Raw genomic sequence first — 25,650 nt, 5'->3', positions numbered from 1 at the left:
CTTGTGTATATTGAACACATAGGATTATGTTTATATAGGAAAAGAAACATATGGGCCAAGCCCATTACATAAATATGAAATATCTAACAATATCTATAATATCTAACACTCCCCTCAAGGTGGTGCATATAGATCATATGTACCCAGTTTGTTACAAATGTAATCAATCATAGGCCCTCATAAGGGTTTAGTAAAAATATCCGCTAATTGATTATTTGAATTAACAAACTCACCCCGATATAATATTTTTTTGAATGAAATGACAATCAATCTCAATATGTTTGGTCATTTCATGAAAAACTGGATTTGAGCTAATATGAAGAGCAGCCTGATTATCACATATAAGTGTCTTTTGAGTGACCTCTCCAAATTGCAATTCTTTAACTAACTGTTTAAGCCAAATAAACTCACAAATAGCTGAGGCCATAACTCTATATTCTGCTTTTGCACTAGATCTTGCCACAACACTTTGTTTCTTGCTCTTCCAAGAGATCAAGCTATCACCAACGGAGACACAATAACCGGAAGTTGATCTTCTATCAGATGGAGATTCTACCCAATCAGCATCTGAATAACAAACGATTTCAGTATGATTATTATGACCATATAACAAACCTTTTCCAGGAGAGCCTATAATGTACTTCACTATACGAATGACTACATTCCAATGATCTTCACATAGAGAATTAAGAAATTGACTCACCACACTGAACGCAAAGGAAATATCAAGACGAGTAATAGTGAGATAGTTCAATTTTCCAACTAAGCTCATATACTTCTCAAGATCTGAAAGAGGCTCCCCCTGATTGGGTAGAAGCTTGACATTGGGATCCATGGGAGTATCATCAGATTTCAAATTCATCAACCCAATTTCCTCCAAAATATTCAATGCGTATTTTCTTTGAGAGATAACAATACCATTATTAGATTGTGCTACCTCAATCCCCAAGAAATATCTGAGTTTGTCAAGATCTTTGGTCTGAAAGTGTTGACAAAGGTGTTGTTTTACTTGTGAGATGCCATGGTGATCATTGCCTGTAAGAACAATGTCATCAACATATACTACAAGATAGATACACCCAGCCCTTGAGTGACGATAAAAAACTGAATGATCTTCTTCACTACGAGTCATACCAAACTGTTTTACAACATTGCTAAATTTTCCAAACCAAGCCCTAGGAGACTGCTTGAGGCCATATAAGGATTTACGAAGACGACATACCAATCCAGCAGATTCCCCCTGAGCAACAAAATCTGTTGGTTGCTCCATATAAATTTCTTCATGCAAATCCCCATTAAGAAAAGCATTTTAGACATCCAGTTGATAAAGAGGCCATTGTTGAAGCCATAAGTGAACAAAAGCCATCTTGCCACTGGAGAAAAAGTATCACCAACTTTGATAGCAAAAATCCACCTACAACCAACAACAAATTTCCTAGATGGTAAAGGAACAAGTTCCTAAGTTCCATTATTCTGAAGCGCATTCATTTCCTTTGATAGCCTGACGCCAACCAGGATGAGCTAAGGCATCACCTCTAGATTTTGGAATGGATACAGAAGAAATAAACGAAAGGCAAGTATAAAAGGGTTGAGATAGTCTATGGTAACTCAAAGCAGTATAATGTGGAGAGGGATTACGGGTAGAACGTATACTTTTACGGATAGCAATAGGATGACCAGGTTCAACTATCGGAGCCGGGGGGATGAGGTGTTGGCACCAGAATAGAGTCAGTTGATGGACAATGAGACAATTGACGATGACTATACACCTGAAGAGTTGGTGGCGGTGGTGAATCGTTAGGTGCACTAGGCACAACAAGATGAATATTAACTTGATTAGATGAAGACATAGAAGGAGAAGGACAAGACTTACAATAAAGGGAAGATTCACTGAAGGTGACATTTGCTGAAATAAAATAACGGTTTAAAGGTGAGAAACATTTATATCCTTTTTGTGATCTAGTGAACCTTAAAAAGACACATTTGTGTGACTTAGGAGATAATTTATCAAGACCAAGACTAAAATTATGAACAAAGCATGTGGACCCAAAATCTTTGGGAGGTAAAGAGTGGAGAGGGTCATGTGGAAATAAAATAGAATGAGGAATTTTGTCATCTAAAACTAAACCTGGCATGTGATTAATGAGATAACATGTACTAAGTGTTGATCAAGAATGATCTTGAAGCTTTGATGTCGCCAAATCCATGGTCTTTGATGGAAGGTTGAAGTTGTTGTGTGTGTGGGTGGGTTTTAGGTAGAATGATGTGTAATCCACTCTTTGTTTGAATCTAAAACAGTTTGGAATCAAAACCTTTTTGAAAAAGATTGTTTTATGAAGAAGTGGAATAACATGTTGTTTTGTCGTTTCAATCGGTTGTTTATCACTTATAGGTTTTTGAAACTGTTTGACTTGGTTGACTTTGCTGTCAAACCATTGAATTGGTTGTCAAACTTAAATGTTTTCTAACTGAATCAACTTTAAATATTTAAAGAGGTTGTTATATTCTCTTAAAGTTTGATACAGTTTTGAGACATTTTGTGAAAGTGTGAAAACAAATTTGAGTTTTCAAGATTTGCATTCAAGCTTTTGGGTTTTCTCAAAGAAATGGAATAGGATTGCTGTAATCTTTTGATTTGATATTCGTAATACTTTCTTAATCTATTGTATTTTTTGAATATTGGTGTGTAAGTGCATAATCAGAGGTTGTTCCGATTTTTGTGGTGTTTGTGTGCCAAAGGAAGTGTGTGTCTTGAGGTGTTCAAGGTAACTTCTTTGGTGGTGTGTTTGTAATCTGGATTTTGATTGCATAGTAGATACCCAATGGTCTCTGGGGCTGGATGTAGCTCTTGAGATAAGAGTGAACCAATATAAATTGCTTGTGTGCTTTTCTCTTACCCTAAACTCATTTAAATTCTGCTTTCAAGTTGTTTTCAATTCAGCTAATATAAACAACCAGTTAATTCGCGAAAACAACCGGTTGATTTTCTGTAAATCAACTTAAATAGTTTTAATTGATTGCTTTCTGGATTTCTATATCTGCGATTCTACTTTGAATTTCATTATACCTTCAAAGTTTGCGAAAATCTTTCATAAACAATTCACCCCCCTCTTGTTTAAGGCCATATATTCTAACACTAAGAATAACATCACCCCAAAAACGCTGAGGAACATCACCATGGATTAAAATAGTACTAGTTGTTTCAACAAGATGTTTATTCTTGCGCTCAGCTACCCCATTTTGTTGATGTGTATAAGCACATGAAGTTTGATGAAGAATACCATGAAAAGCCATAAAATTTTAAAAAGAATGAGAAAGATACTCACGTCCATTATCACCGTGCAAAATTCGAATGGAAATTCCAAATTGATTTTTAATTTCATTTAAAATATTTGAAATATAGAAAACAACTCAAAACAGTTTTTCATTAAAAATACCCAAGTACATCTTGAATAATCATCAATAAAAGTAACAAAATACTGAAATCCTAAATTAGACTTAATACGACTTGGTCCCCAAATGTTAGAGTGACCTAAGGCAAAAGGAGATGAAGCACATTGTGAGACACTACTAGGAAAAGAACTACGAATGTGGTTCCCTAACTGACATATTAGACAAACTTGGAACAAGCTACTGCATCTTGGCAAGACTAGGATGACCCAACCGAGCATGAATGAGAGATGCAGAATCCATAATCGCGCCAACATATGCAAAGATATATAGTTGATAAAGTCCATGAGACTCACATCCGGTGCCAATCATCTGTCCCGAACTCTGGTCCTGTAAAGAAATAGAATCTTTGGCAAAAGAAATAACACAATTAAGGGAACGAGTGAGACGACTAATGGATAATAAGTTAAATGGAGACCCAGAGACATATAGAACATTATCAAATAAAGAAGGAAAAAGATTAATAGTACCAACACCATGTGACGGTACCCTATATATCCATTAGTCATGGTAACCGAAGGTAAATAACCCGTAGTAGATAGGGAAGAGAAAAAAGATTTATTACCAGTAATGTGATCTGTGACACATGAATCTAGAACCCAAGGGCCAAGGGAAGTGGAGTGAGTGAGGCCAACAAAAGATGTACCTGAACGTGCAACAGAAGCCGTGGAACTAGGATTCTAATGATCCTCATACCATTTAAGAAATTTATTGAAAATAGCAGACTGGCCTGGGGTATCAATTGAAGTATGGTCCATAGTAGAAGGTTGCACATGGGGAGTTTGAGCAACCGCAACAAATTTAGGAGGACGACCATGTAAGGCATAACATATGTCAATTTTGTGGCCAAGTTTTCCACAATTGTCATACTTGTGACGCCTTTTGCCTGGCTTGTGAGAGCGAGTACGATCATTATGCTAAGAGACTAAAGCAGAAGAGTCATCAACATGAGACAATGGTGTGTTTACCTGGCACACGCAAAAGGGTAAAACAAGTGGAAGTAAAATTGGGCACGATAGGAGATCCCAAAATTTGATCACGAACGTGAGAATAATCATCAGGAAGGCCATGTAAACTCAATAACATGAAGAACTTGGATCTTTGTTTTAGTTCTTGAGAAGGAGTGGGGGCAAGAGGTAATAACTCATTAAAATCATGAAGAAGAGCATGATGTTTACCTATATATTCCGCCATTGTACCATCAAGATGTTGAGTATCATTGGTGTATAATAATTTTGCTAGTTCCCAAACTTCTGAACATGTCTCATAGGTACGAAAAATTTGTTTTAAAGATGAGTGAATGATAGATTTGATAACAATGCATAATTGAGAATCAATTTTAAACAAAAGGAAAACCTCAATTTCAGCAACATTAGGATGGGTAAGATGATCAACATAATCTTGACTCTTAAGCCATAATTTAATATCTGATGCCCAAGTGTCATAATTGGTTCCATCCAATTTGTAAATGGAGAGATGAACATTGACATAATTAGTATAAATAGATGGATTTGACATAATGATCGCGGAAGAAGCAACAGTGGCAGCAGTAGCGGAAGAAGCCATACAGGATAAGGACAAATTCAGTCACCGGTTAATTGGCGGCAACAACAAAGATGAAGGCTCCGACAGCGTCTCTGGTGGAGGCTCTGACAATATTCCGGAGACGTCTCCGGCAAGGGTCCAACGACGGCTCCGACGGCGGCTCCAACGAGGGTCTGGCGTCGGCTTCGGTGAGGCTTTGATGGGGCCTCGACGAGGGTTCGACGGCGACTCCAACCAGGCGATGGGGCGGTGGCTGGAAAATCCCAGTGAACAGTGGGTTCACCAATAAAAATTGAACCCTAACCCTATGCTCTAGATACCATATTAAAGGAAAAGAAATAATAAGGTAAATCCCTTATGTATATTGAACATATAGGGTTATGTTTATATAGGAAAAGAAACATATGGACTAAGCCCATTGCATAAATATGAAATATCTAACAATATCTAATAATATATAATTATATCTAATAATATGTAATAATATCTAACAAGAAGCATACCTGATAATCTTTCGGAAGAGTGATGAGACCAATATCTGCTAGCAAAGTTCCAAACTGCATCCTCATCTCCCTGACATCAAATACACTAGCTATTGAAAAGAGTTGATAAAGAATATAATTTACAAAGAGATTGAATTAACAAGCCATCTTATGTTTGCTTAATGTAAATTAGTACCAAGGGTTGGAAGGTCAAAATAAACTAAACATCAAAATATCATAAATATGCTATGCATTTGCCTAATGTATCCTCATCTATATCCTAGCTTGTGGAGTTGGCAGTTCCATTTTATCAGGATTCCTATTGATCACTCTTTTCTAGAATCTATTTGGTCTGTTATAAATAGAAGATGAAATGATCAGGTTAGGACCTTTATCCAAGATGCTATGATTGGTATTATTAACAAAATATGGTTCAGCAGGAATAAAATGAGGTTTTGTAAGATAGATTATCATTACATGAAGCAAAAACAATTACAAATCTAATCTTGCAGGTAACATTTGAGTTGGTAGCATAAATAACAACATTGACGAATTTGGTATAATCAAAGTCTTTGTTGTATCTGAACATCCTAGGAAATCTGTCAAGATTATTCAAGTTAGCTAGATGCCTCCAATTAATATTTGGTGAAGTGTAACACTGATGGAGCAGTTGGAGGCAATGTTGTTAAAATGACGAGTATACTCGCACAATTCAACGAGTTTGGAGGACAAGCCGAGGTGACTGGGATGGCAGATCAAAATCAGAGGGGATTAAAGCGAGTTGTCGCGCGGCTGGTGGATAAAAGGATCGCCAGAGCTTTTCTATCCTCTACTCGACACATGAATGACCATTTTTGGTAAAAAAAGAAGGTTGTTACTTTTTGCACCATACATGTTATTTTCATTTGAATGAGAGCATAATGTGTAGCTTCTGGTGTTGATTTTAGTGGAGGTGGGGGCTAGCTGAGCTCCAATAAGGTGCATTGGAGGTCGTGGTTGTGAATGGAAGGTTGGTTTACGTGATTGAGGTAAGAATGTGTGATTGAATATGGGTTTGGGATGAAAATGGCGACGAAGGTAGTGTGTCTAGAAATTGGGTTCCGAAAAGACCTTTCGCTCAATCCGAAAGCATTTTTATTTATAGTTTGAGGTTTAAAATTATGGAAAGTTCATTTCGGAAGAGGGAAATTGCATTATGGAAAATGGAATCTGGAAGATGAATTTTGGCTTATGAATTTTGGTTTCCGAATTACAAATTTCCTCTTCCGAAATTAGGATTCCAAAATTCATAAGTAACCTTCGAGATTTTGCTTTAGGTTTATTCTTTATTAATTTTATGTTTCTGACAGGATAGATGAATAAACTAGGCTCATAGACTGAATGTCAATTGAGGTTAATATGTAGGAGGAGCTAGATTATGTTTGTCTGGAGCAATCAATATCTTATAATGCATTGGATAATGAATGTAGGACACATCTGTGTGTTGAGGCATTTACAATAGATGACATAAAGGTAAAAAACTATTGACATGTTTTGTATTTGTCAAGTGTATTATGAGAATCATAGTTGAAATTCACATATGCTATTGTAGCTTTTTCCTACTCGTGATGACTTGTTTAAGTGGTCGAGGAAGGTTGCACATGAATTTGGTTTTGTTATTAAGTTATTGTACATGGAAGGAGCAACGAGGAAGGATGACCTATGTATTATTAGGTTGTTGATAAGTGTCTAATTTCAGTAATATTTCATATTAAAATATAGAAACTTATGAAGATTTATTACTAATTTACATATAAAATAATCTCTAATTTATGAATTTATACTTTTTACATTTTTATGAGTTTTATTTGAATAAGAGTATTTTATTCCCAAATTTGGTGTTAATTGCAGATTTCTAAGGAAGATTGGAAATTTGGATTAAAGATGAATGATTTGAGCTAAAAAGATAAAGATGGAAGGTCCCAAAATGGAAAAAGATGGAAAGAAAGATTGGGCATTTTTTATGTTTTATCATTTAGCCCATTAACGCGACACAGGAAGCAACTTAAACCTAGAAAACTAGGATAAATAGATGGCTAGAGGCTCAATTCTAGTGTGCCAGATTGAGAGGAAAACACCATAGAGTGAATTGTAACCCAATTGGGAGAATGGAAGGTGATAGAAGTATGCGTGGCTAATTCTACCCTTTGGGATTGGGAGTAATCTGCTCAAACTCTTATGTATTGAGGTGATATCTTATATATTAATATTCAGTTCTTATTTGATTAATGGTATTGTTTTACTTTTAATTTTCTGTGACAAATTGAGAATCTTAAATCTGACCGGGAGGTATTTTTAGGGTTTGGACCTAAACAACAATACTTAATATATTTGAGTGCTAGGAATAGACTTGAAATGTTAATTGCTATTAAACGTCTGAGTTTCGTTCTAAGTTGTTCTTATAATTATGGGAGGGATCGATAGTTAGGGGCCATTAAGGATTTTATATGCGAGGAATCGATATAAATGATTTTTATACGGGTATCAATTTCAATCAAAGAACTTAATATTGACATGCTAATCAAAATACTTGAGAGTGAGAGAGATGAAACTAATCCTTATTTTTCCAATTGAAACAACTAATTCTTTGTCTGTTTTCTTATTGATCAGTGCCAACACAATTAATTCAAAACTCTTTTAATTGTTCTGTTTTTATATTTAGCGATTATTGTACTCGATAATTCACTATTCCTTGTGGGATCGATATCCGTCCTTAGGGACCATTATTACTTCTGACAAACACGGTGCACTTGCCGTAAAAAGTAATCAGTTGTGAGAGGAGGTAAATATAGGTAATATAAGGACTTACAAGTTACTGAAAGTGGAACTACAAAAAGTGATTGTCCTTTTAGATTGCGAGGAATATTAGGTATAACAGTATTAACTGTTATTAGGTATAACAGTCTTAACTGTTTACATTTACTTTGTATTACTACTGCACTGGGTACTATTAATACCCAGCCTTCCCTGTACATTTAATACTGAATCATATAATAAAGATTACTCATTCTCTATCTTTCTTCTCTCTAATCTCTCCTTCTCTCTATACTCTTATAAGGAAAACTAGTATATTTAAGGCTTGCAATAATGTCCTATACCCGGTTATTTGCCTCGTATTTGTGTAGCTAGCATCTTCCAACCGCTCGTACATGTGGGTCAATGCCACTGCCGCCCATGCGAATCCCTTCGTAAGCCTCAAATCTACAAAAAGATCCCAGATTGGAAACACTAACTGAGGTTGCACTCTTATTTGCGAAAATAGTGCAACTAACTAGGTGGAGCAAATATGTTCTAGCAGCAACCTCCCTCAACCAACTTAGACAGACATGACCACCCCAACAATGCCTAGTCTCATCGGCAGTTGCGCCACGATCAACACAAAGTAAGTCAACCTACAAATATCGTTGCAATTGCATCTAAGGTCAGGTATGTGTAGAATTGCCCAATAACCGGGAGCTGCAACAAATTAGACACATCATCGAATGAAAGGTGTTTGTATCTGCATGTCTCCTCTTTACAAAGGCAGATGAATCTACGTCTCACCTCTCTACAAAGACACACGACAATCCTTTGTTTGCCGTAACATAGTTAACACCAACCAGATCACCTACGCCAGACAAGTCTACTGTAGCAATTATGCGCTCATGTGGTGCTCCCAACTTAATCATCTTTCTCCTATGAGAAACCACTTTAAGTTCACAACAATCCTACAATACCTAATGAATATCATTTTAGAATTCAATTTTACTAGATAACAGACAAAATGTTCCAATTGCATTACAACATTATTACTTACCACACCATTCTATAATTGCCTTGCCACATGGTTGTCATATGTAACAAGTAAAGACTTATCCATAGCCTTCATCTTCCACATGGGATCTCCAACACATCCCTTAACACCGAAACCTGTCAACTCATGCGTGCAACTATATATTTATGGGTGTTCCGATAGTGGTCCGATAGTAGGTGACCTGATAAGATCAACAAACTCTTGCTAGGATAAACTTTAAATTACAAAACCAACTCATAAAGTGATGTTTGCACCCACTTATATGCTATCAAATGTCCTTATCTCTAGTCGATGTGGGATCTCCAACATTAAGTGTTTCATCTTCAATGGCTAGCACTAGATTAGTCTTAGCTATCTATAATTCGTCATTCGAGCATTCCATTATGCTAAAGGAAGTTACAAAAACTCCTTCTAATCTCTACTATGAATAACTGAATCCTCTGTTGAGAGATTCAGAAAAACGCTGTAACAAAAGATTTTTCTTTTTCAATTCATAGGTTCTATAAATCTACAGCAATCAACATCGAGATAAAAACAGATGAAACAATATGAAGTGGTAGCTGATCTGTTCTCCTAAAAGTTATGAATACATGAGAAACAAATGCAAACTAACCTCTGTAGTCACTTGAATGAGATGCAGCTAAAAAGAAATAATACCTTATCATAAACATTACGGAGCTGCTCAGAAAAACTGAATTGCAGAATTTCTGTGCAGCCTTAGTTCCTTTCTGCAGGTTTGAAATTATAAAGCAATTAAACCTGTGTTCTGAAAAAACAACATACTAATAATAATGTGCAGAAATGTGACAGTTTATATGGATAACAGTGTATATTTTTACAGCTTACAGTTAAGTATATCCACCGCTAGATAAGTAAATCCTTTTCATAATCACGATAAGTGATAGTATTTATCCAAGCATGTTCTCTACCCTCCCTCCCTAAATCCAACAATAAATACCATTTATGGGCAATACAAACAGTAGTAATTTCTTCCTATAGGGTTGCTTCATGTGCATTCTTAGTTTGTGCACTTGAAAAAGTAACAAATAACTTGAAAATAATACTAAAGATAAAATTAAAGGATGCGTAAAAGTGAAATTGCAAATACATACTGACCTCAGTCAAAATCCTCTGCCATTTTTTATAAGCTGTCATCATCAATAAGTGATCAGATTGCCGATCAATATCATTTGTGTTGCAAGGCCCGTCTACCTTATCATTCAACAGTGTCAATTTTGCTCTTTCAACATTTTGCTTCTGAAGATAGGCATAGCAGCTTATTTAAAATCTAATATGAAGTAAAGCTTGGGAAAATTTTATGAAAGCGCAGATAGAGGACCTCATCCTTAGGATATACAAATGGAGACTTGTAACTCAGAAATGCAGCAATAGAGAGGATAGGAGACAAACAGCCAAATATTGCCCCATACAGCAGCATCTGCAATTACAGAAACAATTCCATTCGTGGATGGTTCAGCATCCCTTATATCACATTTTTCTCATCATCAATGAAGAGAAGAGCAGCATAGAAATCGACATAGTGAGCACCAATTTTTCAGTAAATTTGATATATGGCATTATCATTTACCAGAAATTATTTTAGCAGAAACAATAAACATCTTATAGATAAGACATAAAAATTACAAGTGACTTCTGTAATTTAATTTAATGTGCTGGTCTTTTTGTATTATATTTATTAATCTTTTATTTATATTATTATATATATAATGCTTTATTTAGTGTATTACATATTATGCCGTAAATAGTCTTTATATCTTTTAATACCATATACTTGTTATTATTACCATTCCTTAGTTATTTATATTACATGTTTTGTCCAAGCTTTATGTACTGATAAAAAATATTATGCTTTAGATGAGAAAAAAAGAAAGCAATTGGACTCAAAATTGAGGCACAACAAATTTAAACCAACAAGTAGTAAACTACCCTAAAACTCTAAGACCCAACCATAAGACATAAGCTAGCATCCCCCTCCCCCATAACATAGATGGAAGAGTAGGAACCTTGTTCAGCAATGGCGAAGGATGTAGTCTCACAGAGCCTTGTCTAACAACAACAAAAAAGTAGGAGTGGCCACAAAGCCAACAATCTGTCGCAATTTTCTACAATTTGTCTCACAAATGGCTCTGTGATGGCTGCAAGAGCCAAGTGCTCCATGACAAGTGCTTTAGGAGTAGAAAACAGGTCGCTCCACTCCACTACTCTGCAATTACGACAATTGAATACTATGGCTAATATGGTGTAAAAGAGAAACCAAATAGTTGCAAAAATGGTTACATTAAAGAAACATATTGTAGTAACATCCACCTTCAATCCTCCTTTTCCTTTAAAAAATATGCTTCATGTTGCCAAACTATCTAATAACCTCTTGTCTAACCATAAGATTACTCAAGATTTAAATTGTGTAGTGATATTTTTTCTCGTTCCCATTGTATTTCTAGGATCTTGTCATAGGGAAGACGACTGGAATTGCCAAGGAGCAGGACAAGTTATACTACTTATTGCATGAAGAAAATAAAGTGTGTGCTAGACTACAGTCACTCCTAATCTTCAGCAAGGCCCTTAATCTTGGTCATCCTCTCAGATATTGCTTGAACACAAACATCTTGTCATCCTCCATTTAGTACCCTAAAGTCCTTATTTCATGTTTTATTTACAAAAATATTTGTTGAGTGTTTTCATTGTGATGTTTGTTAGTTTGCTAAACACCATAGGAAAACAATTTTTCCCAATAATAATAGAAGTTCTAAACCTATTGATCTTATTCATTCAGATGTATAGAGCCCTTCACCTATTCGTAATATCTCGGGTGCAAAATGGTTTGTTTCATTTATTGATGATTGTACTTTGGTTACCTGGATATTTCTCATGAAAAATAAGTCTGAAGTTTTTCACTTTGTAAACTTTTACCGAATGATTCAAACACAATTTGGAAGCCCAATTAAGAGTGCATTCTGATAATGGAAGAGAATATGAGGACCAAAATCTTTCCAAGTTCCTCAAGGAAAATTGAGTTGTTCGTGAATTAACCTGTATGGACGCTCCTCAAAAAATAGGGTTGGAGAAAGGAAAAATCGTCATCTTCTTGAAGTTACTAGAGCTTTACTCTTCCAAATATTTGTTCCTAGATATTACTGAGGGGAAACCGTCTTGATTTCCACTTATTTGATCAATAGATTACCCTCTCGGGTCCTAGAGGGTGTTAGCTTTGTTCAACTTATGACCACATTCTATACTTCTATTCCCATTATAACTAGTTTTCAAAGTCATGTCTTTGGTTGTCCTGTTTTTGTCCATGTTCATAGTCCTTATCAGGGTAAGTTAGATCCTTGGGCCATCAAATGCGTCTTCATCGGTTATGCCTCTAACAAAAAGGGTACAAATGTTATCACCCTCAAATCGTAAAGTCTATGTCTCCACGGATGCCACCTTTCATGAAACAGAGTCCTTTTTTCCTAATTTTCAGCTTCAAGGGAGTGTATTCAAGAATCTAAGGTCCTTGGGTTGTCTCCTTTATCTTTGTTGCAGGATTTCACTCTTATGGAGAATGACAAAGACCCTGCATCAACATAATTTACCAGAGAAGAATAATGAAGACAAATATTTTAGGAAACGATATTAGGGAAGACAACAAGAACCCATCCCGGTTGAACAACAACTTCAATTGTTCGAACCAGAGGTAAGAACTCATACCCATGAGACACTTGACGACAACTTAAATAGCGTTTTTGAACCTACTTTAGATGATTTACCTATTGCCTTGAGAAAAAAAAGAACTTGTGCCAAGTATCCTATATCTCAAATAGTGAACTAGTGCTACCGTGATGTGGCTCATGCACCTAGTTCTAGCAACACCCACTTGTGTGGCTTGTAATCAATTAGCACAGGAAGAAATAATCTCAAGCACATTTACAAAAATTCTTCTCTTGTTTCTTACACATGCCTTTCTCTCATTTTCTTGGAATCTTTATCATCTTAAATTGACGAAAACATCGAAAAGCACAACATAAAAATTGACAAATTCTTAAGATATAACAACATTGAATAACAAACTTTGAATTTAACATTAGAAGAAGAGAGAAAAGAGAAATTTGCTTAACACCTTCCCAATTAATACATCCACAGGTAGTTTTGCCAAATGATGCCCAAGAGGTGTCAGCTCTTCATCCCCTTCAAGTGCACCAACCTAAAACAATGTGGTTTCCATGAAAGCAAACATATGCAAAAGATAAGAAAACATTTCGATCTATCATATTATATAATGCTACAAAAAGGATGATTACACTGACTATTCCCAAATGCATGACACTAGGACTAGGCACATGTGCTTATGGAGAAAGTCAAATACTAACTTGGGAAAAGAAATATGAAGTGCTATATAATAAGGCAATAGAGATCACTATAAAATAAAGTTCTTAAATTTATCTAATAAATAGAAAAGAAACAAAAAAACCTAGCTAAAAAATGAGGTACGCAAAAGCGTCACTATATAAATTGCAAACCTAACTAGGTTGGCATTCCAAACTATATCAATCATTTCCAACATACCTTAAATTTATAAGGCATCTTAAAATTCTGCCATTTAAGAACAGTATTAGCACATGGTGAATGCTGAAAAAATAAATATGATATTCTGCCATTAATGAGAGAGCAATCTTGCAGCCTGTTTTGCTTTAAAATAAGATATGTATAATTTATCAAAGTGGGTTATCAAAATCAAACCTATAGTTTTTATAAATTGAAGGAAATTGTGAAAAAGTAAAAAAGAGGTATAGGATTAATCCCCTATGTACAATGAACAAATAGGGTTATGTATTCATAGACAAGAAACATACAAAATGTATGGGCTTAGCCCGTTACATCTAAAACTCCCACCTCAAGCTGGTGCATATAAGTTGTATGTACTAAGTTTGTTACAAATATAATCAATTCTAGGTCCCTATAAAGATTTAGTAAAAATATATGTCAATTCATCATCCAAATTAACAAACTCAATCTTGGTCTCTCAAGATACAATCTTTTCTCGAATAAAATGGCAATAAATCTCGATACATTTAATCCTTTCATGAAAGACAGGATTTGAGCTAATATGAAAAGTAGCTTGATTGTCACATATGAGTATCATTTGAGGGACCTTTCAAAATTACAATTCTTTAAGTAACTATTTAAGCCAAATAAGTTCACAAGTAGCAGAAGTCTAGATCTATATTATGCTTGTGGACTAGATCTCGCCACAACATTTTCTTTACTGATCTTCTAAAAGATCAAGTTATCACCAAAGGAAACATAACATCTGGAAGTAAATCTTCTAGTAGAAGGAAATTATGCCCAATCAGCAACTGAATAACAAAAAACTTTAGTATGGTTATTGTGACCATATCACAAACCTTTTCCAAGAGAACCTTTAATGTACTTCAATATATAATGATTGCATTCTAATGATCTACAAATGGAGAATTAAGAAACTGACTCACCACATTGACTACATAAGAAATGTCAAGACGAATAACATTAAGATAGTTTTAATTTTCCAACTAATCTTTTGTACTTCTCAAGACCTGAGACACACTCCCGTGATTAGGTATAAGTTAGTACTGGGATCCATGGGTGTGTCAACAGATTTTGAATTCATTAACCCAGTGTCCTTCAAAATATCCAACTCAATCCCATAGAAATAATTGAGTTTGAAAATATTTTTGGTCTGAAAGTGGTGCAAAAGGTGTTCTTTTACATGTCCAATGCCATAGTGATCACTTCCTATAAGGACAATGTCATCAACATATATTACTAGATAGATACACCTAGTGACGATAAAAAACTGAATGATTTGCCTCACTGCGAGTCAAACCAAATTGTTAAACAATATTGCTAAATTTTCCAAACCAGACCCTAAGAGACATACCAATCTAGAAGACTCCCCATGAGACACAAACCTAATGGTTGCTCCATATACATTTCTTCCTGCAAACCCCATTAAGAAAAACTTTTTTGACATCTAGTTGATAAAGAGACCATCATTGAAGAGAAACCATTGCTATGAGAATTTGATGAACAACATCATTCAAAAAAGATTGAGGAACCTCACCGTGGATTAAAATTGTGAGTTATTTCAATAAGATATCTATTTTTGCACTCAACCACCCCATTTTGTTAAGGTGTATAAGCACATGAGGTTTAATGAAGAATGCCATGAGAAGCCATAAAATATTTAAAAGAATGAGAAAGATACTCAGACATTTTCATTGTGCAAGGTTAGAATAGAAACTCCAAATTGATTTTTAATTTCATTGTAAAAAGATTGAAATGTAGAAAACAATTGAGAGTAATTTTCCATTAAAAACAACCAAGTATATCTTGAATAATCAGTAATAAAAGTAATAAAATATTGAAATCCAAAATTGGACTTAACACGAGTTGATCCCCAAATGTCAAAGTTATGTAAGGCAAAAGGAGACAAAGCAAGTTGTACGACGCTACTGGGAAAAAACTAAAAATGTGTTTCTGTAATTGACACGACTCATAAGACAAACTCGATAAATTGAACAAACTTGAAATAAGTTGTTGCATATTGACAAGACTACGATGACCCAGCTGAGGAAGGAGATAGAGAATCCAATACCATGCCAACACGTGCAAATGTTCGTAGGTGATAAAGACCATGCAACTCACATGAGTAGTACCAACACCATGTGATGAGACCCTAGAGCCATTTTACAAAGGTAAATAGTTCGAAGTAGAAAGAGAAAACAAAAAAGATTTGTTACAAGTAATGTGATCTGTGGCATCTGGGTATAGAACCCAAGAGCCAAGAGAAATGGAGTTAGTGGGATCAACAAAAGATGTACCTATGTGTGCAACAAAATTAGTGGAACTAGAGTTCTGACAATCCTCATACTATTTAAGAACTTCATAGAAAATAGCAGATTGTCCTGATGTATAAGATGAAATAGGGCCCAAAGTAGACGGTTACAAAGGAACAAATTGGACAAATGATTAGATTAAGGAGGACGACCATGTAAGGCATAACACATGTCAATTTTGTGGCTTAGCTTGTGACAATCTTCATATTTGTGATGCCCTTTGCTTGGCTTGCGAGGGTTATTGCGATCATCAAGCTGGGATACGAAAACGGAAAAGTCATTAGCGGAAGCATGTGTATCAATGGTTGGCTTACCTGGCACACACAAAAGCGTGGAACAAAGGAAGTAGAATTAGGCACAACTAAGGATCCTAAAATCTGATCATGGACATGTGAATAATCATCAGGAAGTCCATACAAGCCAATAACATTAAAAACTTTCACATTTGCTCGAGTTCTTGAGGAGTGGAGGCAGCAGGCAATAACTCATTGAAGTCGTGAAAAAAAGCATGAACTTTACCTAAATATTCAGTCATTCTACCATCAAGACATCTGGGGGCAACAATATTGAGAAGATTTTGACAAAACACCATAAAAACGTTGAGTATCATTGTTGTACAATAACTTGGCATGTTTCCAAACTTCTAATCATGTCTCATAAGTAGAAATATTTGTTTTAAAGATGACAAAATAATAGACTTGAGAATAATGCATAATTGAGCATCAATTTTCAACCAACGGGAAATCTCATTTTCAGCAATAGTGGCCTCACTCTGGGTAAGAAGATCAACATAACCCTGACTCTTAAGGCATAGTTTAATGTATGACGCCCAAGTATCATAATTAATTCCATCCAATTTGTCAATGGATAGATGTCCATTGACATAATTAGTATAGATGGACGGATCAGTCGTAGTGGCAGTAAAAGAGACCATAGATAAATAGTAGGGAGATAAACCTTAAAAGAGAGAGAAAAGCCCCAAAAAATCAACAAAGTGCAATTAAGATGACAAGGGCATATCCAGAATAAGGACGATAAGGTGTTTTCAAGCCTAGTAATCTTTGCTAGAAAAGGGTTTAGACACGCCACCACGTGTGGAAGAAAGCAGGGCGGTGACGTGGTGTGGAGAGGCGTGTCGAGGCTTTAACTCTCGTGCTTTTTGTGGTGTGATGGTCGCAAGGCTGGGACGATATAAAGGGAGGTGTTGCAATTCCAAACGGTGATGGTGAAAATAAAAATCTGGTGAACAATGGGTTCTCCATGAAGTCAAGGATTAATGCTCTAGATACCATGTCAAAATAAAGTAAAATAGAAGTATAGGATTAATGCCTTGAGTATAATGAACATATAAAGTTGTGTATTTATAGATAAGAAACATAAAAAAAGTATGACCTTTACTTATTACAACTAACAAAAATCAAATTATTTTGCACATATAATGAAATCAATGACACAGTATGAGACCATAAATTACCTCATACAACAAAGATATTGCTGAATCCATTGCTTCAACCTTTGGAGGTTCCAATGCCTGATAATGGAAATATATTGAAGAAAATTGTACAGAAAATTTGATCACGCATCATATTGTCTTAAAATAAAACAGTTTACCTCCAATAAAAAAGGCTTGATATATCCAAAAGACAGTAACTTAATCTGCAAGCACAATTCAACTAATGGCATTCGAAGCATCTCTGGAACCTTGCAAAGCAAAATATAATAAAAACATAAGACAATAATTTATATATATACATATATGTGCGTGTTGTAAATAGCAAATTATTAGGATAAAAATATTCTTAATACCTCCATAGTGATTAGGATAAAAATATTCTTAATACCTCCATGGTATTATTAAGATAAATATTCTCAATATCACCAGAGTAATTAAGAAAAAACAATATCTTAAAAATCTTCATATTCATTTTAGCATATTTTAATTTTTTTTAAAGGTTTTGATTATTACAAATATAAAAAATTGAGATGATGAGAATGTAAATGGTGTGATTGTTATCAATAAAATAACACTTTTTTTTTCTTACATAGGAAATTAGAGAACCTATCAACGAATTAGAAGTTTTTCGCATGAAAAAACCTACTCCGTATAGTGTTTTATGAAGCACTAAGCGGATGCACTTAAATGACAAATGCTTGTATTGGACTATAAATAGAAGACCCAAACCAAAAGGGGGGAGACTGGGAGAGAAGATATTAGGACCACGAAGTTGGGAGCTCTACAAACATCAGTTGTGCGACTCATGAGTAGCTAATCCTCCTTTTGTTGGGATTGGATGTATCTTTGTAACTTTTTTTATAAACTCCTTGCTACATGTATATTTAGATTTATGCTTTCCAATCTTAGATTTAGTTTTATGCTTGATGGTTGAAAGTAAAAGAATCTATATTCATGATCTTGTAAATGGATTCTTATTGGAAAATATTATCTTTTTTGAACTAAGCTAAACCATCCCAAATCTGCAACAACTAGGAATGTTGAACTTTTGGTTATGAAAAGTTTTTCTCTTAATGCGAAGAATCAAATATGATTAATCAAGGGATTGATTGATTAGTTTTAGATTCTTAGGTGGCCATGATTAAGGAATTAACTTGGGACTATTTTTTGTGGAACTTGGAAGGTTGAAACATATATTTATCCGTATAAGCAAGAGGCTTTAGATTAGTTCTCAAGTACATCTAATATCATTGCATTTTATAACTTTGGTACTCTAATTTATCAAATCAAACTTTGCAAGTCTGTGAACAATGTTATTTGTATATCCTGCAAGTTTTAGTTAAGGAAATGCGTAAATCACTACTATTTGCTAATCTCTAAAGATACGACAACCCCTTTTTAGTTGTACTACACTTGCAAAGAGAAATCATCAAATGGTAAAATGAAAGATAAATAACATATTTTCATCCTTAAAAAGTGGAATAAAACAAAAACATAATGCTTTCATGAATATATGTGTGTGTGTGCATGAAAATAAATATATATATTTTGAGAAAGGTATATACTTTCATGACAAAAGACAAACTAAATGAACCTTTGGGTATCCTCTGAAATTTTAAGCATTTCATATAAAATTATATACCTGATATGGACGCATGAGTTTTTCAAATCTATGACGAGTGTACAAACAAAAGCAATTTCCAGGTTTTACACGTCCTGCTCTACCACGACGCTGCATTGCATTTGCTCTTGAAATCCAATCTTCTACCATGCTAGACAATTTCTAGTATCAACCATAAAGGCAATCAAACCATGTTGATAAAAAAATATATTTTACACAATTGCCTTGTATTGAATATAAGAAAGAAACCATACCTTTTGAGGATTGTAACGATTCTCTTTATGCTTTCCACAATCAATTACATATACAACATCATCTATTGTTATGCTTGTCTCTGCTATATTTGTTGCTATAACAACCTACGACAAGAACAAAACATATTTTTTAGATATTAGAATTGTTAGAAGAGAGAAACTATGTGCACGTTGAGCATAAAACTGCATTAGAATCACCACGAATGCATGATAATATAGGCATAGTGCAGTCATTACACATGACTTGAGAACCTTGTAAGTATCGAAAACAAAAATGAGCAAATAGGTTAGGGAGAATAGGAAGAACGGAGAAGCCACGGATCGTTGGGGGATCAAGATTCTTCTCACTAAATCGATGAATCATACATCACGTCAATCCTAAATGCATTTTGTGGGCTCGAGCTTTACTACCAAATTAATTGACCCAACTCCTGTAGTTGGGCTTTCTGGTTGGGTTTATAATGACCTAATTTAAAAAATATTGGAAGAAAGTACTATCAAGAGGAACTTATCAATTGAACCATCATTTTGTAAGGACATCAAAGAATGTTGAAGCATATACCAGTTCCAAAGGATGATAGAAAATCAATGTTTGGTGTTGTTTTTCAAATGCAGCAAAATTTGATTAAAAAGTCATAATGCAAAGAATATGAAGGGGGCCAAGTACGGGTTATTCAGATGAGGTAAGAAAAAAACAAAAGACAGGCAAGAAGAGTTATACTTAAAAAAGCATTTTGAAGCAAAAGGGATTGAACAACCAAATTATTACCAAAGACATTTTCAAGAAAAGTGAGAGCGAGGATGCATGTCTAGAATTCTTTTCAACAATGCTATATCCATTAATGTAGCATAGAGTGAAGAGTTTAAGCCACCATCATACCATGAAATTACAATGAAAAATTTAAAGAAACAAATTTAAAATGCCAAAGATAATTTGAGAGTACACAAACACTTCTGAAAATAAATTGGATGATCTCCTTGGATAGTTTATTGACTATATTATTTTTCACTATATATACATGAGTCTATAACTATTACGTATATGCATAAATTGTGCAGTGTTACGAAATCCACTATCCACCCTCACTCAAACCTATTTTCCATCCCCATGAGACGTGTGCATCAATTTGGAGTGAGGCTAGTGCCCATTACACCAATGACACAATACTTGTACGACATGTGCCAAGATCTCAGTAGACTTCTTGCTCCATGATGATTTGAGGTTCCTATGTATGCTTATCAAGGGTGGATTCATGCTATCTTAGGTCATCTTAATGAGCTCCTTCCATCACTTGCAATACGTATTTTTGTAACCCTAGCCTTACATGGCTTGCCACAAAAGTACAATGCTGTCCATGATCAGATTTTGGGATCACAAGTAAACCCCACTATGAATTTTACATCTTTTGCGCTTCTTCGTATTCCTCAAAAGATAAACATGAAAAAACATACTTCGTTTGCAGGGGAAAATATTGCTTTTGCATCATACGATAATAGTTTTGAACCCCTTCAAACAAGGAATTCTAAAATTTGTCCAAAATATGAACAATGTCATTGCATTGTACACGTTATTGATAAGTGTTGGAAGCTATATGGGAAATCCCTCATTCACCAAATATTGCTCGAACATCTAGCATTGAGTCACTAGTTGCTTCTGCATAACCAGCTGATCAGCCTTGTGTGACTCTTACGACATATGAAGACTTTATCAAATGGTGTAAGACTCACTAATCTACTAGTAACACTACCTTGGTGACACACACTGGTAATTCATATACTTGTTTCTCTCAATCTCTTTCTATTAGCCCTTAGGTAATTGACTGTGGTGCAACCAATCATATGTCTAGTGATCGTTCTCTTTTCCCTTCCATTACTATTATTGTCGATGGTTCTATTTTTACGTACCATATGCTAATTACAAGACACCAAAAGCCCTTCACTAGGTGAAGTTGGTTACATAGATCACATGACACCAGTTGTACTCAAGCCATACTCAAGCTAATTACAGAGTACCTATTTATAGACTGCTGACTCAGCAGTCATTTACAAACTAAATGAACAGTTACACTGAGTGAAATATAACTAACACATCTAACAATACAAATATAGGATCATAAACATATTACCAATAAAACTCACCTTACGTATATTTCCTGGAGGGCGTAAAAACACCCTTTTCTGTTCACTTGGCACAACTGTTGAATGCAAAGGGATAATCCATTCAGAAGATGGCCCACCAAATTGGCTACATGCCACCAACTTATCATGTAAACAGTTTATTTCAGACATTCCCTGGAATGACAAGTTATAAGGAAAAATATAACTATTTGCACTAAAAAATACATGTAAACATATCAACTCAAGGGATAACCAAGTAGTCTTACAGGTAGAAATACAAGGATGGCACCCTCACTACAGGTTTCATCAACGAAACATATTAGATCTTCAATGAGTTCATAATCAATGACATCTTCATTCAATCTTTTCTGAATGAAAAAATATTGAATGGTCAAATTAGAGTGCCAATTTAAAATGCTATACAGATTCACAGCTTAAAAGGGATTTACCATATTTTGTTGAGTTTGTTCGCTGTATAATTGATAACAACTTGGAACAAAGTATGGATTAATTTCTCTTTCAGAAAGCAGAGACTCATCACCCCAACCAGATAAGAATAGATTCTTCTTACCCCTGCTTTTTGTCACAACATCTCTCTGCAAAATCTAGATTGCAATGCTTCATGAATTAGAGGAAGGAAAATCCATAATAAAATATAATTCAGATGGCGTATGCTGCAAATAATAAAAAGTATAAAGAATAAATAATAAAGCGATTAAATCACAGTCACAGACATCTAACAGTAACTAAAGTTGATCATAGATTACCTGCCCTCGGGCAGATGTCCCATGTGTTAATGAAGCTGCAGAATCTGAAGTGAGTCGATAATCAATCTTATCATATATATCCTCAAGAAAGTATGTGGTCACTGGATGAGTTCTGCCTTCAGCAGAAACTACAGGGCAATTGCTGAAGTATCTTGAAAATAAATTTGAATCAACAGTAGCAGACCTGATCATTATAGTTGCATATATGACAGATGAAGTTAGGCCCAAACGAAATTAATATAAGAAAGTTTAGTCCTGTAATTCTTGTAACAATATAAAACACATATTTGCATACATTAGAATGATCTTCAGTTTTCTAGATCCTTTACTGGACTGCTTCTCAATTAGATTCTTTAGGACAATTAGAAGAAAATCACCCTGTAAGAAATGAAAAGGAAAATACATGACATTAATATGTTTAAAAATATAAGATTAGAAACATAGACTAGTGCAGAAACGGAGGAATACTTCAAACACCACAAAAAAATATAAAATCATTAGCTTAAAAAAGCTCTTAAATTTCATGACAGAAAAAAAAGTTGAAACTAGCTTCTTTAATGACTTTACTACTTATAGAGTTCTTGGAGAGATGATAACTAATATTCTTCGTGGTTAGGAGCATGGGACCGGTGAAATTTGATGGATTGATATAAATAATGTGGTGCATTAAGTTTGGAAAAAACAAATTGTTGAAATCGAATAGAGTGTGCAGTTAATTTATAGAAAATTATGTAAAAACTACAGTGTGGTAGTTTTGTAGATGTATAGTTTCTCTGAGCAGTTGAAGGATAATATATCATATTTGCAATACTCATTTATTGAACAGTAAAACAGGCACACCAAATGGAGATATCCCCATTATACATTGTTATAGATATGAGCTTTGCAAATACATTTTCCCACTATATGCAGATTTTGTGCATATCCTTGTCAAGAGCAATGGACTGTGCATATCCCATAATGTTTTAGTTCCTCAACCCCAAATACCTTAAATGATAAGCTTACATCGCTAGCAAATTACACGTCATTTACATGATAACATAATTTCATTTTGCATTCTTATCATCAAACATCCTACCATATGTTTGTTTTCTTTGTAAGGTATTCATTTTGACAGCGTTTAGAAAGAAACCATTTGGACAAAATGGCCAAAAAAGCTTTTTCAAATAATAATGACTAAAAAGATCAATTTCAAATATAAACTTAACCGAAATTTGTGGACTAACCGTATTTAAAAACTATATTTTTACAATATTATTTTACATAAATTTCAAAAATGGATTGAAATTGGTTTATTGTTCCATGCCCCCTTTTATTCAAATTAAAATGAGATGAGATTAGAAAGTATTATTCCCTTCTTGCTTATTAGTCTTTTCATAACGCGTTATATTCATAAATTCGTGATAAGTTTTCAAGTAACTTAATAAGGACTTAAAGGTCCACTTTGAAAATTTTCACCTGGTACACCTGAACACAAAGCAAAACCTTGTGTGGAAAGGGTTGTGGGTGACAGCTGTGAGAGGAATATGGGAACAAAGAAACCTAGTCATTTTCAAGCAGGGGAAGCCTGATGCGGAAGAGATCTTTCACCGGGCACAACTCAACTCTTGGCTTTGGTTGAAAAACAGAGTACACAATTTTAATTTCTCTTTCTCAGATTGGATCTTAAATCCTGAACTATGTGTTAAGAGTTATATAGATAAGAGTCATACATGAATCACTCTGCTGTCAAGAGACAACCCCTGGTTCGGTGGTAGATTGCTCGACTACAGGCATGGAGTATGGAGTTTGTTCGTTGTCAAGGTGGTGCTGTTGAGGATGTTTGAGGTTTGTGTTATCAAAGCCCGGTTCTGCTTTTGTAAGGAGGGGTGAAGGTACAGGCTGTCAGGTAGGTCCTCCTCAGTTTGGCTGAGCTGGTGGTTACTATACCGGTCCAGGCCATCATGGCTTGTGATTTCGTAATTGCTCTTGTATGAACTTTGGAGGTATCGGCATTGTTGATATGCTGGTTCTGCTATATAAACAATGCACTTGGCTTATGTTTTGGTTTGAGACATATGCTGCGTTCTATGGTCAAGCTACTGATATGCTTGGAAGATGCATGGTGGTATGTAGTGGTTCAGGAAGCAAATGCAGCAAGGTCTGGAGACCCTTTAGTTTTTGGCCTATTTGGTTATGATGTGCTGCTGTTAGCATGTTTCCCCTAGTAGGTCTCCTTCATAACCAGGATTCTGGTTTGTGTTATGCTGGTGTTATGCAGTCGCAGGTTTTGGGACTGAGTTTTTTAAATAGTTTTAAGTTTTTGAGTTAAGTGGTGTGCCGCTTAACTTTGATCTAATTGTTGAATGCTTAATTAGGAGGTTTTATGTATAAGGGTTGGAACACCCCTAAAGTGTTTCTTTTAAATTATATTAATTCGTTGCTGATCAAAAAAGAAAAAAAAAGTAACTTAATAAAACAAGATATAATGAACACATCATTATAACTTCAAGTGTTTGCTTTTTTAACAAAGTAAGAAATATAAATCATAACTTATTATAAAGGAACTATTAGTCAATAATAAACATATTTGTAAGCTTTAATTTGAAATGATAATATATTTGTCAACCAAGGAAAGAGCTAGATCAATTTATTTAAGAAATATCAAAGTTAAATTATAATTTAATGATTAATATATTTAATTAAAAAAAATTATATATTCATGGTAGATAAAGTCATCATTAAAAGTTTATGCACACAATTCCTATAATACCTTTTTACAACCCTAGACCCATAAAATGTCATGATTGGCTGAATATGCATGGTGTTGAAAAATATAATATAGAACAATTCATGTATCTTTACCTAACAGCTTAAGCTTTTGGGATGGTTGGTTTATGATATAATGAAGCCTGAATGACCCAATAGTCTAGGCTTTTGATCCTTTTTTTCTCCCTGTCTTCTACTAGAAAAATAAAGGTTTCTTCAATCTAGATGGCTCAATACAAAGTTTAAATTAAGAATGAAATTTCCTCTTTCTCATATTTATAGGTGTCAAAACCCGGCTACTCATTATGTATTTTAGGAAGTTTTTTATTTTATTCTTGCTATAATACTATTCTTTATTACAGGGGTATTTTGTTATTAATACCAGGATTATGTACTTAAAAACAGCCCCATAATTATAGGAATTTGTTTCCTTAGAATTAGCTCTCTATATTTCCTAAAATAACCAGCAGGCTCATGCATTTATAGGTCCAATGTGTCC

The 25,650-nt window shown here is 34.6% G+C and overlaps 1 protein-coding gene across 4 annotated transcripts in view; it reads right to left on the bottom strand.

Moving 5' to 3' along the window:
• LOC137806667 (RNA helicase family protein) overlaps positions 1-25,650 on the bottom strand; it is a 53,762-nt gene that overhangs the window by 5,806 nt on the left and 22,306 nt on the right. For 2 of the 4 annotated variants that reach the window (XM_068606894.2, XM_090300186.1), the window contains exons 16-29: positions 22,699-22,781; positions 22,404-22,587; positions 22,086-22,241; positions 21,903-22,004; positions 21,658-21,810; positions 19,519-19,623; positions 19,286-19,426; positions 17,802-17,891; positions 17,665-17,721; positions 13,433-13,516; positions 10,649-10,747; positions 10,426-10,566; positions 9,967-10,037; positions 5,499-5,568 (exon numbers count right to left, since the gene is read on the bottom strand). In XM_068606894.2, the coding sequence (XP_068462995.1) occupies positions 5,499-5,568; positions 9,967-10,037; positions 10,426-10,566; positions 10,649-10,747; positions 13,433-13,516; positions 17,665-17,721; positions 17,802-17,891; positions 19,286-19,426; positions 19,519-19,623; positions 21,658-21,810; positions 21,903-22,004; positions 22,086-22,241; positions 22,404-22,587; positions 22,699-22,781 (1,536 nt within the window). Of the gene's footprint in view, positions 1-5,498; positions 5,569-9,312; positions 9,491-9,966; positions 10,038-10,425; positions 10,567-10,648; positions 10,748-13,432; positions 13,517-13,848; positions 13,942-17,664; positions 17,722-17,801; positions 17,892-19,285; positions 19,427-19,518; positions 19,624-21,657; positions 21,811-21,902; positions 22,005-22,085; positions 22,242-22,403; positions 22,588-22,698; positions 22,782-25,650 lie in introns of those variants that run through there. The other 2 variants (XM_090300184.1, XM_090300185.1) reach the window with 2 other exon arrangements.

Source organism: Phaseolus vulgaris, chromosome 3 (assembly GCF_051622355.1).
Source record: "Phaseolus vulgaris cultivar YP4 chromosome 3, ASM5162235v1, whole genome shotgun sequence".
NCBI lineage: Eukaryota > Viridiplantae > Streptophyta > Magnoliopsida > Fabales > Fabaceae > Phaseolus > Phaseolus vulgaris.
Note: the sequence above shows the minus strand (reverse complement) of the source record. Positions and strands in the feature narration are given on the sequence as shown.